This window comes from Lepidochelys kempii, chromosome 4 (genome assembly GCF_965140265.1).
Source record: "Lepidochelys kempii isolate rLepKem1 chromosome 4, rLepKem1.hap2, whole genome shotgun sequence".
Classification (NCBI taxonomy): domain Eukaryota; kingdom Metazoa; phylum Chordata; order Testudines; family Cheloniidae; genus Lepidochelys; species Lepidochelys kempii.
Genome location: NC_133259.1, coordinates 17,595,646 through 17,611,413, shown reverse-complemented (window position 1 = coordinate 17,611,413; position 15,768 = coordinate 17,595,646). Strand labels below are relative to the sequence as shown.

The 15,768-nt window shown below is 38.1% G+C and overlaps 1 protein-coding gene across 2 annotated transcripts in view; it reads right to left on the bottom strand.

Annotated features, from left to right (window-relative positions):
* CDS1 (CDP-diacylglycerol synthase 1) overlaps positions 1-15,768 on the bottom strand; it is a 65,117-nt gene continuing 49,349 nt past the window's right edge. For both annotated transcript variants that reach the window (XM_073340556.1, XM_073340557.1), the window contains exons 8-13: positions 14,627-14,714; positions 10,139-10,207; positions 9,119-9,271; positions 5,263-5,382; positions 3,950-4,053; positions 1-2,040 (exon numbers count right to left, since the gene is read on the bottom strand). In XM_073340556.1, the coding sequence (XP_073196657.1) occupies positions 1,911-2,040; positions 3,950-4,053; positions 5,263-5,382; positions 9,119-9,271; positions 10,139-10,207; positions 14,627-14,714 (664 nt within the window). In that variant the 3' untranslated portion in view covers positions 1-1,910. The remainder of the gene's footprint in view (positions 2,041-3,949; positions 4,054-5,262; positions 5,383-9,118; positions 9,272-10,138; positions 10,208-14,626; positions 14,715-15,768) is intronic.

Here is a 15,768-nt window from a genome sequence, read left to right as displayed (position 1 = left end):
TACCGTACTTTTACAGTAGAATATAAAAATGTATACTAACTTGTTCCCTCAGCTATTTAGTGTTTACATTACCACTGAAAGGAAACTTTATTTTGGAATTAGAACAAACATCTCTCTTTTATAACAGTATATAAGACTATTTTACTATTTACAGATTATATACAGATTACCCTGGCCTAAATGCAATTAGTATATAATCCTGAAACAGAATATACAGTGGTCTCAGATTCTATTCTAATGTAAACAAAAAATTTGAATTCTACAAGCATAAAGCTTGTTAACATCTCTATCTGCTTTCTACATTGTTTTTTCAAGTAGCACCAAGCTATTCTCATCTTTAACCCCTCACAAAAATAATACAGTCAGAGTGCACTCAGAGTGCAGAAGCCTATTTACATTAGGATTGGGGGAATTAAATTTTATCAAGTTAGAGTCTCTAGTACACCAAAAGAAACTTTTTGGCATTCATGTGCTTTTGTACATTATGGGAACAAAATAATTTCCGTTTAAAAAAAAAAAAAAACATTATTTTCATTTCCACTAAGATTTTATTACATGATAAAAAGAATATTATCTAAAATGAAATTAGAAAATAGCTAACTTTAACCATGTTACAGTGTCAACTGTTTTCACACATACATACTTAATTAAGTCTACTGAAAGAGCAGCTGTCTATAAAGTATATATATTTCTCAGCTGAATCCTTACATTGTTACCCAAACTTACTTGAGAAGCTAGAGTTACTCAACTGTTGATAACAGATGGCAGAAGAACCATTCACCATCTCCACCTGGAACTTTGGGCATGTGGTCAGTCAGATAACAGTGACTGCTTTCAGGGGAATAATAATAATAAAAATATTAAGTAAGCAAGCACTTATAGTGCACTTTTCATCCAAGAGTCTCGAAGTGCTTTATAAAGGAGGGAAATATCACCATTTTACGGATGAAAAAAACCTGAGGCACAAGGAATAAGGCTAGAATGAGCTCATATCAGAGAGTGACCAATCATTGGGATGTGAATCTAGGATTGTTGATGTCCATTTGCTGGACTGGAGAACCCTATCTGTTGGTTAATCTCCACTCTAGCTCTGGCTGCATGAATGTGGTTTTGTAATCCAGAAGGATTCTTCCAGAAGAGGAGACTACTGCCAGGGCATCTCAACAGTAAAGGTGACTTTATCTTGCAATGACCCACTGATTTCATTAGAGAATTTTTTTCAAAGCCATTTACTAGAAACTTTGCTAACCTTAGTCATTTGCAGTAAAACAGTAATGGTACAAATCCAGCAGTAACCCTGATATATTCGATTCTAAATTCCAGCCTCAATTTTCTGAGCAACTCTCAAGGCAGACTGTTTTCTGGCAAGTGATGTAATCAGTTGCACAGTAGATAAAACAGCATCTCTTTACTGCAGTTTGGTTATTCTTCAATAACCATTTGAGACGAAGTATGATGGAATTATTGCTAAGATATATAGTACTATAAAACTTGCATTAAAAGCAACAACTGTACTGATGATACATTAAAAGTTGCTTTAAAAATTGCACAGTGCCAGTACAATCTTAACATTTCCTCAGTTTAGTTATTGTGATATAAAACTGCTGAAAAGGAATAGTTATTTTAAAAACTATTTAACCTGTCAGGCTGGATACCGAAGGAGAGCTCACACCATCAACTTCAGAAACTAAAATACACGTTAAATAAACAGTTATTTTACAAGCAAACTTAAATTTTATATGTGTCTTATTAAATGTTCACAGTAGTTTCAGGAAAGAAACATTTATGTCTTCAAAACTACTATCTACTTCTTGTTCAACCACTATTACTATGCAAAGTTGTAACTTGTTTTTTTCAGTGCTTTTCTGGTAGGTTTTTGGGCTTTTTTTGTAGTGCACCATTCAGTCCAACTATCTTCTCAGTGATGGCTGAAGGATCCCTTTTTCAATTAGATGAGATTTCAGGATTTTGTATACATTTAGTTGCTGTTCTGGCTGAAGTACCAATAGTTGTTGCAGTAATTTGCTGGGATTTGGACCCCTGTCAATGAAATTCAAGGGAAAAAAAATTTTATTCAATAAAAGCTCTAAACCTACCATACAAAAGTGACATCTTTCGTTTTTCTCCCTACTGTATAAATGCAATGTCCACTTTTTGAGAGAGAGAGAGAGAGAGAGAGAGAGAGACACAGACAGACAGACACTGATTTTTCTAGTGTAATGATCTCTCCAGAACGTATGTGTTGTCTGGTGAGCATAATTAAAACCTGCTTTCTCTGACTGTATCTGTTGTACAAAATGTAATAAGATGTCTTAACTGGGTAAGCCACAAATGTAATATGCATAAAGGCTGCTGCTGGTCACGGTGAGAATGTGACCGATTCCAAAATCGCTTGCTTTGACTCTCTCACCCTATGTACCTTCCAGGATATTCACGCAAACAAGCTGCATGCCAAAGAATGAGCCAAGTGACGTGAGATGAGTGTCCAAGTGATGCCTGTTGCATGTCTTTTGACCACCGGGAAAGGATCTTGAAACAAGAAATCCAAGGGTAGAGAGGACCTTTCTGCTGCAAGTCTCAGCCTTAACATATTACAAAAACCTCAAATGACGTTTTGTACATCAATTATAGGAAAACAGACATTTTTGATTATGGCCCTCCCATAGGTGTTTGGTAGGGCATGTCTCTTATGACTTTTTCCTAAACATACAGTTAGATCATGTTTCAGTGACCAAAAAACAATCACAATTATAGCTGGCTATGCTTGTTGATTGCTGACATGATTATCAAGATGTTCCTTTTTCACAAGCATAATTCTCAGCAGTTAAAAATTGGCAGAAAAAAGCATTTTCCATGGTGTAATGCCTGACCCTTTGTAACAAAATCTGAAGCCTCCTTTCTCATTACTCGCCACTGGGATTAAGTTCTTGCTAGAGAGGGGTCACTTTTTGCAGACCATTTTGACAAAGCCATTTTCTGCTCTGTACCTGTTGTTGGATAAGCTGTATACTACCCAAATAAATGGGACCTAGCCTTGGCATGGTAGAGGACCAATACGTTCATAAAGTTTCCTTAACAGGACACTTTCCAATTCTAGAATATAAAATAGACAATCAATCCATAAATTTTCAGGAAATCTCAAGTGTATTTTAAAATATTTTAAATGTATTTATGACAAAGGGTGACAAACATGTATCAGCCACCTTTCGTTAAGTCCACACATTTGCATATTCTTAACTTATAAACAAATACCCAATGTACACATGCATATTGGATATTGTGAGCATAAGTGAGATGCATACAACTAGACACCCCTAAATTTGAAAGTCTGTCCCCAAGCATCTTAAAAACTACAGTGAAAGAAGCTGCCATGTAATACAGTTGTCATTCTAAAAGCATCCCCTTCAAAATTGCTGTGGCCGAGAGATAATTTGGCAACGTTTCTAATAAGTGGGATGTTCTAACTAACAATATTTAAACAAAACAAAAAAAAATCAGAACCAGGAAGTTAGAAGTCAGATAATTGAAAATGTAGAAGTTTGATAGTTTCTTCTATTTACCTGAAGCCTACAGATTCTCCCCAAGCCACAGACACTATAAAGGGAATGACAGCAGAACTCCCACTGCTCCAATTACCACAAATAAACATCTGAATTTATAGGGGTTATTTCAGATTCATTTTCTTTATATTCAGTTGGGTACATACTCTTATTTTTTTGTTACCTAGCAGTAAAAGAGGATAACGTAGCCTGTTGCAAGACCTCTATAGAAGTTTCATGAGATTTAGCAATGGCTCCAATATTCAAGAGATCCCTCTGATCAAATGTAACTGCATAAATTATGTTTAAAGCTAACCTTTACTGTACCAGCAGAACAGAACTACATGTAATGGAAGAAAGTTTGCTAGATCTCTATATTGACTATACACATTTATATATGCAAAAAATACCTTATGAAACTGGTGATATACACATGAACAAAAGTAGCCATCAAGTACTGACAATCAAAGCGATCCATTATTCCGCCATGGCCAGGAATAGTGTCTGCAAAATCCTTTAAGGAAAAAAATGCAGTAGTATAAATATTCACGTACAATACCTCACTAATCTATTGTTTGTTTACAGCAGTGCCTAATTGAAATACGGGCCCCATCATGCTGTACCAACATGTTACCAACACTGTACCAACACATAGCGACAGTCTCTGTCCTCAAGAATTTACCATCCAAACAGGCAAGACAGACAAAGGGCAGGAGGAAGAGGAGAGGAACAAAGAGATGAAGTGACTTGCCCAAGTTCACACAAGAGGTCAGTGCCGGAACTGGGAACAAATTAGGCACTGAACTGCTAGACCAGGACCATCTACCTCTACACATTGTCCTATTTTGTGCCACGCCTTCTAATCTTTAAGTATCATCTTCTAGCATCTTATCTGAATAGGTTCAAATACCTCCCACAGTTAAATACTTCTATCCCCTTTTTCTACGAGGGTGGCAGCTGCTGAAGCATTTATTTAGCATAAAACATCTTTCCACAGGGTGCTCCCTGAATGTTAAAATGGAAAAGGCACCCTGAGATCCAAGGGTCCATACTCCTGTTTATTTTACTTCAGCTTTGCAAATCCCCCGTATGTTGCATTGATTTCCAAATATCCTTAATTAAAAAGAATGTTGTGTCTTTATAAATCCATTGAATATAAGCAATCACTCTCTGTATAAGCATTGTATTCAAACACTAATTTTAATTTTACAAAAGAAAATCTGAAATGGAAGCAGTGCTCAAAAGGGCATGCAAACTTTATTGGAGATATAATCTAGCAAATGATATATTCTAGCAAATTGTCAGCAGGTATTCATGTATACTACCATCAATATAAATACTTATGTATAACACAATTTCTTACCTCACTATATAAACAAGTATAAAGAGGTAACTCGCAAAAGGTAAACAGATACCAAAATGTGTGTACAATAAAACCAGAAAGTGTTAAGATTTGCCAGAAAGGAAATCACTGTGCATCTTGATAACATATGAAGTTTAAGAACATTACTTGCCAACGCATATTCTGCACCGTATCTCTGATTAAGAAGAATACTGATTCAGAGACTAATGGTAGCTTTTTATCTATCACATCATCTTGGTTTAGTAGAAAACAAGTGTGTCTAGATCATTATAATCTGAACTCATCTAATTAAAATTCTAGGAACTGGCTCTATCAAAGTCTTCATAGGTTTTTTTAAAATCTACAAAAATCTGTACATACCTTGATTTTGAAAGCCCTTTTGAATCCACTAGCAAAAAAGCCTCCAAATGGCCCAATTAAAGATGCAAATGTTGACAAAGCAATGCTGTGTATCTGGAATGGGTACATATTGATTGTTTCCTGCAAGAAAACAACTATTAGCAATAGTATACATCAATTAAAATTATTTATAATCATAACATTTAGAGGCCTTAAAATTAAAATATATAAAGGCTTTAAAATTATTTTACTAACAGAGAAAATACATTTTGTTTCAAAGCCAACATGATTCACAGAAAATTTCCCACTTTTCTATTATAAAAAGGTACTTGCCCTCATTGCATAGGGAAAAAATAGACATGTTATATAACACACCAATACATATTTTATCTAATGTGAAAAGAATTCCCTGGTCAGTAGTACTGAAGTATTTTAATATTTATCTTAGACATAACAAGGGATTTGTCAAATATAACATTTCCCCTTCCCTACCCAATTCCACAGATTCTTTAAACTGACTTGTATCTCCGTTTATCAGAAAGAAAGAAATGTATAGTTAATCATCCTAGTATATAAGATGCAGCTCCAATACCTTCTCAATCTCAGCTCTTTCCAGTTTCCCTATTTCCTAATGTCTCTTCCTCTTACAGGAAAGGAAAAAAAGATCTTGCCCACTAGCCCTCAAACTTTTGGAAAGAGTAACTCTAGCCAGTGTGTGAAAGCCCTCTAGTAACGAGAGTCTCCCTTCCAGGTAACTATCTATCATATTTATGCCTCTCAAATGCTTTGCTGGTGACAGTATGGCAGACTCATGCAACAATCATTCCAGCAGTGCAGGAGGGGAATAATTACCTCCTTAACCTCCAGGTCCCAGAAGCAGCCATGTACTTTATGCCTTTTGATACCTCTAGAAAAATTACAAAGCAGCTACTGCAGGAACTCTCCTAGCTGGTGAGATTTCCACTCTCACCTGCCATGAATTCTATAGAGAATGGAAAGGTTTTCCTCCCTCTTATATTTTGCACTCAAACTTGTTATATTGTACTCATTTAGTTGATTGATGCGCACTTTTTTAAACTAAGCTTCTGGTCTGTTAGCTACGTCAGAGAGGAATGTTTTTCTATCAGCAGACATTCCTAGTCTACATACTTCCCTTCTTACCTCAAGATTAAGAGACTGCTGTGATATTCTGTAGCAACTTAATATCCTAAATGTGCCTCTCTCCTGCAGTCCCCAATGATCACACTGAGTCATGGCACCAAGTCCTTCAGAGAAGAGAGCTCTTGATGACCTATTTAAATACCAGAGAATTCCTGACCTCCTAATCTGTGTCTACATGGACTATGGCCTAGAATTTCTAAATTTTATATTCCCAGTTTGCATCACAGCCACCAGTCTCCTGGTTTGGGGGCTCACAGGACACTGCTTCAACGCAGAGGGTTTTGGTCAGGACAAAACAAGATCTAAGCATCAACCTGAGTGAATGACAGGAAGTTCTCTAGATTTTGACTCTTTTGGAAGTCCATTCTGTTGCAGAAGTATGTAATTAACAACTGTGATAGTGTTTGTGTTAAGTATTAATAATCAGGAAAACACCAACAGTAGTGAGAGATCATCCAGTTTAGTTTCTGAACAAAACCTCATCTTGCTTTGGCACTAGGCAGCATGATGCCTGCAGAGAAGGACAATTGGGCACAAACAATTTTAAAACCAGATAAACAGAGTTTGTGCCTTTATGACTGTGTTCAACAGGACATGTGAGACATTAAAGCTCTCTCCATCAACTGACTTGCAAGAGCTTTGACAAAACTGACTTAGTAACGTGTATGGAGCTATAGTCTCTTGTCAATGCAAACATATACTTTCCTATTGGACCACTGCAGGGTTGGGTTACATTTCCTCTTTCTTTACTGAAAGGTCAAATGAACTGGGCAGAAGCCATTCTGGCTTCCTTTCATGAACGTACAGAATCTGGCAGCAAGGGCACATCTAAGACCACACCCTTTCACAGAGGGCAGATTCCACTTTATGAATCTGGGCCAATTCTATAACCCTTTAGACAGAGTAACATACATAAGTGGGGCTGGAGGTGGACCGTTGAACAAACTGCTTCTGTGACACATGACAGATTATTCCCATGGGTGGCACTGTGTAGAAGAAGCAAGGCTTCCTCTTCTCAAGAAACTGAAAACAAATTCCCTTAGCCATCTCTCTAGTCAGGGATCTCAGCTTGCACACTAAGGTTAGATTTCACCCTTATATTGCTCTTAAGGGCCAAGCTTTTATTTTATGAAGGTCTGCAATTCATTAAGTAGTCCTTCAAGCAGATTTATTTTAGGCCTCAAAGCTATGATATATTCCCCCACTTTGAGTTTATTGGAATGACTCCTTTTACCCCCTTAAGGTTTGTTTTTTAAAAGCCATAATCATGGTTTAAGTGATATGAGAGCTACCGTGACAGCTTTAGCTATAATGCCTCTCGGTCTTCCATTTTTTGAAGATAACTGGACATTCATCCAAAAGTTAATACTCTCATCTGAAACAACCTGTAGTTTGTAGTTATATTCTTCCAATCTTGTTCCCACAGTGTTTTAATTTATTAGTTAAGGAACTTTCAAATTTTTACAACCCCAGGACAAAAGATTTCAGAAGTCCAATTTACATCAAGAAAACCAGATGCCCTGAAGAGTATGATTTATGTTCCAAGGACTGTACTGAAGAAGAAAACATCAAGGTGGGGGACTGCTACCTATAAAAGAATATTCCACAAAAAGAACTGCAGCTTTCCTGGCAGAAATGTGTATTAAAGGCAGAGACTTGGTTATTCTTCACACGTTCTATCTTGTAGCATATGTTGAGCCTGCTCTCTGTTTAAAATGCTCCATTTGACAGGTAAGCGTTGATACAACAATGTATAGGTAAGTTCTGTGCTTTGTTAGAGCTTCCTATACCAGCTCAGCATAAGGAATTTGAGGATGGGGAAGAGGAGGTGACGTACAACAAGAGAAAATTACTTACCAGTAATTCTGTTTTTGTCATAGTCTTCTCCTCTTCCCCTCGAAGGAGGGGAGTGATGGACTGTTCTATTTTGTTCCTGTTTGGTTGCTCTGGAATTTTCTGATTGAAGGAAAGGGAATGGAGCTGGGTGGGCTTTTTATACTGGATTGACTGACAATCTGCTGTTTCCTTATAGGTGGAGGTACAACAGCTCACTCCAAAGAATCTGTAGGATGGGTGTGAGGAGGGAAGGAGATCACTGAGTCACAGAGTTACCAGTCAGTAATTTTCCCTTATTCTACATAGCATTAAGGATTTCAAACATCTTGTGTGTGCTTGACTTGGACAGGAGGGTGATGTCCAGCCTCACACATGTTGCCCACGTGTTGGACCAGCACTGTAACTGTTTCCTTTTCAATCTCTTTCCCAAACAAAATGTGCCAAAGTTTTTAGAGTTTTAACTCAAGTTCTAATGGGCCTAAGAATCAAGCCTTAACTCTTAAAGTAAAACTTTGTGTACAATTCATCACAAGACAGAATGGCTGACTTGCAGAAATAAACTTTGTTAATGACACCAGATTGCTTTCTCACATTATATTTTGGTTATAAAATCGAAGTCTTCTGTTTCCATGAGAGGTAAAACAGCATGAGTTGCAAGAGTGCAAAATTCCCCACACAACTCCACCAAATATGCCTCAATTACGTTCTGGAGTGACACCCTCCACCGACCCATGGGTGACACTACCTCCTTCTACATATTAATTCAATCCCTGGCCTTTGAGACAAACTAGGTCACCTTTAACAATAATATTTAATGTACAAAAGTAGGCAAATAAAAATTCAATTCAAATGTCAAATTCAAAGTTTTATTTTTCCTTACCCTTCCCAACACAGTCTGCAGCAATGCTGGTACAGAGTAGCTCTGTATCTGGAAGAGCTCTGATGGTGCACACTCTGTAACAAATCTGTTTGTTTCACTATTGTATTCCACTGGACATACAAAATACTGATACTGAGCCAAAACGTAGGCAAACTGAAAGGCAAATCAAGAGTTATGACGTATTCATTTCTTGCTAAAGTCACACTTGATAGTAGTTAAAAAGTATGTTTGTTACAAAATGGTTCCAAAGTGGATAGAACATCCCTTCTGAGATTGGCGACTCCTCAACAAGCAGGCTAAATGGACATTCAGCACATTACTAAAATATCACTAACTTTTGTTATTCTTTTTAGATCCCCTGAGGTCATGCCAGCTGATTGTTTCCTTACTACAACCAATAATGCATTAGGAGACACTGATAGTGACTCTGTGTTGTTTCTTGAAATCAAGATTTCATTTAAAGGGGAAGTGTAAGGAAAGAAACAAAGCACATCATCTATAATTATTCTGAGCTTGTGATTTTCACAAGCCTCTGTTAGAAGTTATACACATTAACTACAATCTACAGTTATTTTATTTCATGCATACCATAAATTTAAGCTAGCTGTCTGTATCAAGAAAGAATGCATTTTAAACATCAAACAAGTGTAATTCACTGTCATTTTACGGAGCGTGAAGAAGGCCGTTAATAGATTTCAATTACAAAATAAGTGTATACTTATTCGCACCAGAACTATAACATTTATAATGGATACAAACTCTAACAAGAATAGGAAGTATGTAATCTGGCAGATATGGTTAGTACAAAAAAGTTTAGCTTTTCCTCAACCGTTTCCTGTCATTAGAAAATGAAATATGCTTTGCATTACTTATCAGTGAAATGAATTCTCTAGATAACAAGAGATCACTACTTCTATACACCATAATAGCAGACTGACAACTAAAACAATCCTGTTGTCAAATTTAAGAATCACATGTCAAATGATGAAACTAGAAAAGGAAAATCCTGCAGCTACTTACAATAAATCCAAATGCAACAGTGGAAAAGAAACCTCCAATGAACCCTTCCCAGGTCTTTTTAGGAGACAGCTAATCACAAAAAGAGAAGGAGTTGATATAATCAATTAACAATTTATATCACGATACTTTCGCTGCACAACAAATTAAACGCTCAGGGCTTGGTTTTCAAAGTATACATGCACTACTGAGTGCAGACATTTCCATGCAAATACCTACATGTATGCCCACATAGACAGTTAAGTGAACAAGCACATCACAGAGTGACTTCTACAGTTAAGGCTGCCCAGCACTGAACCGGTTTTCAGTCACTTACAATTTTGACAAAAATTAAACCATTTGGGCTGAAATTTTCCATGCCAGATGTTTGCCTCAGGCTGAATTTTTTTTCATTTTTGGTAAGCTTCAGCTAAACAGTTCATCCATTTCCAAGAACAAGACAGACAGTACATGCCCTTTCAAGCAAAGAAAGATCAGCTGGGAAGACAAAAGAAGGCTTCTCATTGACTGCTATCCCAGCTAACTGGAATATGAGGAACTACCTTATCTGCCCTGCACCAGTAGAACAATGACCTAAAGCTACACATTTGGGTCATGTGATTCAAGCACACAACCCCTCAAGTGGATTGCATCAAGATAGTTACATAAAGCTCTACTGAGATCTAACAGCTCAGCTCCTTAACACAAGGAGAAACCTTGAGGAAGACCGACAAAGAAGGTTTGTCATTTTCTAACTATCAGTTCCTTTCCATCAGCCCTAGCTGAGCAGGTTTAATTATAATGATAAAAACCCAAGCTCATGAGGAGGTTGAGCTAAGATTGCTAAATGCAAAATATTATATTCAAAAAGCAATGGTTTCATCTAATGAAATCACCACTTCCCTAAAGAAAAGAGTTCCTGCAAACTTAGTTCCATAAGAATGTCACCAATCACAATTTGGGGAACCCGACTATTGACTAAAAAACAAAACAAAAACACTGAAGAATAAAGAACTAGAGAACAGTAAAAGCTTTTTTGGCAAGTGAGTAAAATACCAAAGATCTATTACCAAGAGAAAAAAATGTGTTTATGTTTGTGAAGATCTTGAACAGACTGCTATTTGTTTTCCAGAGCTAGCAAATATTGGAGAAGTGGACTGTGGGGAAAAAAAAATTTCATGGCTTAATTTTACCCAGTAACTGTTCTAATGAGTGGCCTGCATGGAAAGAAAGTAATGTAATTAGAAATAATATCAGTGAAGACTTCCGCTGGTTTGTGGAGCATAAATATTAGATTTTCTGGACTGCTAATCGCATAAATCTCTCTCATCATATTATGTTAACTGTAACACAGAGTATGGAAATTCAGGGACATAGGATTTACCCTGTTTAAATGGCAAATTGTCCAATATACTCTACAATGCCCTGGTCAGTGGCCTATATTTGATGATTTAGGGAAGTCCAAAGTCATAAAAGCTTATTTTGCAGGAAACCACGTCAAAAAGTTACAGGGAAACCCATCCCTGTCTGACCCCAATAGGCAGCACCTTTCAAACCTTTTGTGCTTTGTGGCAATTTCCCACATTGCCATTAATTTGAATAAATTTGCTCTCTTAATGTAGCTGTATTAAGCAGCTTACAAAAAAATTTATATTCATAATTCTGAACCCAGCAGCTTTTTAAGCTATTAACTTTGCACCACCACTACAACTAGTGAAAACACAGATCAATACTTCCTGTAGGGTCTTGCAAGTACAATCACAAGTAGGAGGTCCTTCAGATAGAGCTTTGAACCCCTCCTAAAGCTACAAAGCAGAGACCAGATGAAGAACGAGTATCTATGCAACCAAGTTCGAATTTAACGATATCCACAAGAAAAGTGAAAGCTACTTACCTGTAACTGGAGGTTCCTCAAGATGTACAGTCCCTAGCTGTATTCCACATGTGGACAGGCATGAGCACCATGTGCCTGAGTCAAGATTTTCAATAAGTAGCATCTGTTGGTGTGCAGATGCGCGGTTACTCTCCTTGTGCTCTGAATCGAAGTTATAAAGGGCAGTGCACACCAATGCCTCTCCAGTTCCTTCTCTTACCACAAATCTGGTCATGATCCACAGCAGAGGGGACAAAGGATGGGTAGTAGAAAACAGATAGGGAACACGCATCTTGAAGAACAAGAACCTTCAGTTACAGGTAAGTAACCTCCACTTCTTCGAGTGATGGTGCCTATGTGCATTCCACACAAGGGAGATTAGAAAGCAATGGTCAAACAGGAGGTGAGTGTGAGGACGCAGATAGCATGGATGTCTGTAATAGTGCTGTTTCCTACCACTGAATCTGCAGTACAGATCTGGACCAATGCATAATGTTTTGTAAAGGTATAGATAAAGCTCCAGGTAGTCACCCTATTATATATATTATAGTAGAAGTAAGTTTTGTAGAGATGATGTGGAGACTGCTTGCGCTCTAGTGGAGGAGGCTCAGACGCCCTAGAACAGGGGGCGGGGAAGAGATACAAGCTAGTTGGTAACAAAGGATGATGCAGCCTGAGATCCATTTGCAGAGTCTCTGCGCAATTCATGCTTGACCCCTTGATTACTCTGCTGAGGAGATATATAGTCTAGGTGTTTTCCTAGTTGCTTTTCTTCTCTGCAAATAGAACTCCATCACCCGTTGACATTAAGACAGTGGAGCCTTCTCTCCGCGCCAGAAGCATGATGTTTTGGAAAAAAATACCAGTAAGTGGATGATTTGATTTATGTGAAACTCAGAAAATCAGATGGTTTTTAACCATCAGAGGAGTGAAGTTCTGGAACAGCCTTCCAAGGGGAGCAGTGGGCAGAAAAGACATATCTGGCTTCAAGACTAAGCTTGATAAGTTTATGGAGGCGATGGGATAGCCTCATTTTGGCAATGAATTGATCTTTGACTATTAGTGGTAAATATGTCCACTGGACTGTGATGGGATATTAGATGGGGTGGGATCTGAGTTATTACGGAGAATTCTTTCCTGGGTGTCTGGCTGGTAAGTCTTGCCCACATTCTCAGGGTTTAGCTGATCGCCATATTTAGGGTTGGGAAGGAATTTTCCTCCAGGGCAGATTGGCAGAGGCCCTGGGGGGTTTTCCCCTTCTTCTGCGGCATGGGTCACTTGCCGGAGGATTCTTTGCACCTTAAAGTCTTTAAGCCATGATTTGAGGACTTCCCTAGCTCAGACATAGGTTAGGGGTTTATTACACAAGTGGGTGGGTGAGATTCTGTGACCTGCGTTGTGCAGGTCAGACTAGACGATCACGATGGTCCCTTCTGACCTTAAAGTCTATGAGAAATTACTAATGGGATGAATTTTGGGTAGAGGCAAAGAGAGACCTTCTCTTTATAAAAAAGTGGTATGCAGCGGATCTGCCATGAGTGCTCCCAACTTGCTCACCCTTCTGGCTGATGTGATGGTGACTTTGAAGGCAACTTTCATTGAGAAGTGGGACATGGAACAGGGGGCTATTCATTCAAAAGGAAATCTAGTAAGGACTGAAAGGACAACATTAAGATCCAATTGTGGTGTTGGTTTTCTGTTGTTGGATGAGTGAAGTTAGTATGGCCCTCAACTGGAGAACGAAAGGCAGTGATTGTTGCAAGATGGACCCGTAGACAGCGGATGGACAGGCCCAATGTCTTAAGGGTGAACTAATGTCTAAAACGACAGGAATCCCAATGGCTTTTGGAGATAACTGATGCTGTTGTGACCAAGAGGAGAAACATTTCCATTTGGCCAAATAGTATCTCCTGATACAATCCTTCCTGCTTTGGAAGAGAATGGATTGAACCGCCTCCAAACATGAACACTCTACATCTGATGCCCATCCAAATACCAGGCCCTGAGTAACAGAGGGCTCAGGTTGGGCTGTCTGGTTACACCATTGTGTTGCATCAGTAGATCTGGAAATGGCTGGATGCTAATGGGAGGAGAGTTGAGATCTTCAAGAGGTTCAAAAAGCAATACAGTCTCGGCCAGTTGGGCACGATGAGGAGAATCCAAGCCTGCAAATTTTTCACAGAACTCGTGGTATTAGTGGGATGAGAGAAAAGGCAAATCTGAGGTGGTCCATCCAAGGTAGCAGAAAGGTGTTGCTTTTTGAGCCTAGCCCAGAGATGCTCTGAAGCAGTACAGCGGTATTCTTCTCGTTTGCCTATGAGGCAATGAGGTTCCAAGATGGCACTCCCCACAGGGTGGAGCTGTCATTCTGGACAAAACTGTGAATCTCCCATTTGTGATCTATGGAAAAAGCCTACATCTGGCCACAGTATGGACTACATTTTAAAGAAGCATAACAGCTATAAATTAAGATGAGTACTCAGTTTGGCAAAATACTAGAGAAATTTTATTCCACAAATAAATGTGTGTGTGAAAACCAAGGTTAGATTATTGCAAGTCTGCTATTCAGGACAGTTATATCTACTTATTTACAATAAATTAAAAAGATCCTACAAGTAGAGAATTGTGTATGTTAATACCTTAATTAATGGAGTTCTCCCAAAGAAGAATCCAAAAATGTAAGCAGTAATATCATTGCAGATAACACTTGAGATTGGCACCAGAAACCTAAGGAATAAAATAGAAACATTTCAGGGGGTGGGGGGGGGAAATTGACCTAAAACTGAAAGACGACATAGAATATTCATTGTATAAGGCAAAAATTGTAGTATTCTCTTGCTTTATTCAGCAAGCACTGACAACATGTAATAAGCTTCTAGTTAAGCCAACCTACTTGGTTTTGCAAATTCCGTAAGTTTAGCTACACCTATTTTAGCTTCTATTCAACAACGCAACAAGACCTACCGAAGTGTTTAGATATAACACCTTTGCCTTGAATACTGAATTTGCACATCAACTGGAGGACTTTTGTATCATAACAAATTTGAATATCAGTACTACAGGTAAAAAACAGAAAGAAACAGGAACAGCGTCACAAGATAATGACACGATCACACCAAGCCAAGCAACTTCCTTATTAAAAAAAAAAAATCTAAGGACAACTATAATTTTTTTTTAAAAGGTCTCCTTTCTGTTCCCGCAACAATACCATACTTGTAATAGATTATGGCAGATGCTATATTCTACATTCTCCAGTGAGTTCTCTCCCTACTTTCTCCTCTAGGTCTATTAGTCTTCCTTTTCTCCTTTTGAAAGTTAAAATACAGGCTGACACAATAGTGGGCACTTCTGCAAACAGACATAAAACACGACTATTTCAGTAGTAACTGGAACTCAACAACAAAAGCTGTAATAGGGTAGAGAAGGAATCAGGCTAAACTTTGACAGAATCACTTAATTATAAGTAATAGGCTTACTAGGAAAAATCATAGAAATGTAGAGCTTCAAGGGACCTCAAGAGATCATTTAGCCCAGCCTCCTGCACTGAGGCAGAACCAAGTTTTCCTTGATCACCTCTAAGAGGCATCTGTCTAACCTGTTCTTGAAGGTGGGGATTTCACAACCTCCCTTAGAAGCACTGGAATAGGTTTTCTAGGGAGGCTGTGGAATATCCCCAAACACTGGTTCATACAGGAACTTTTAAAACTTGTTAAGGGATTTGTTAAGCAAGTGCACTCAAAGTTGGGATTTTTTGTTGTATTATTTTCCAACTGCATCTTTC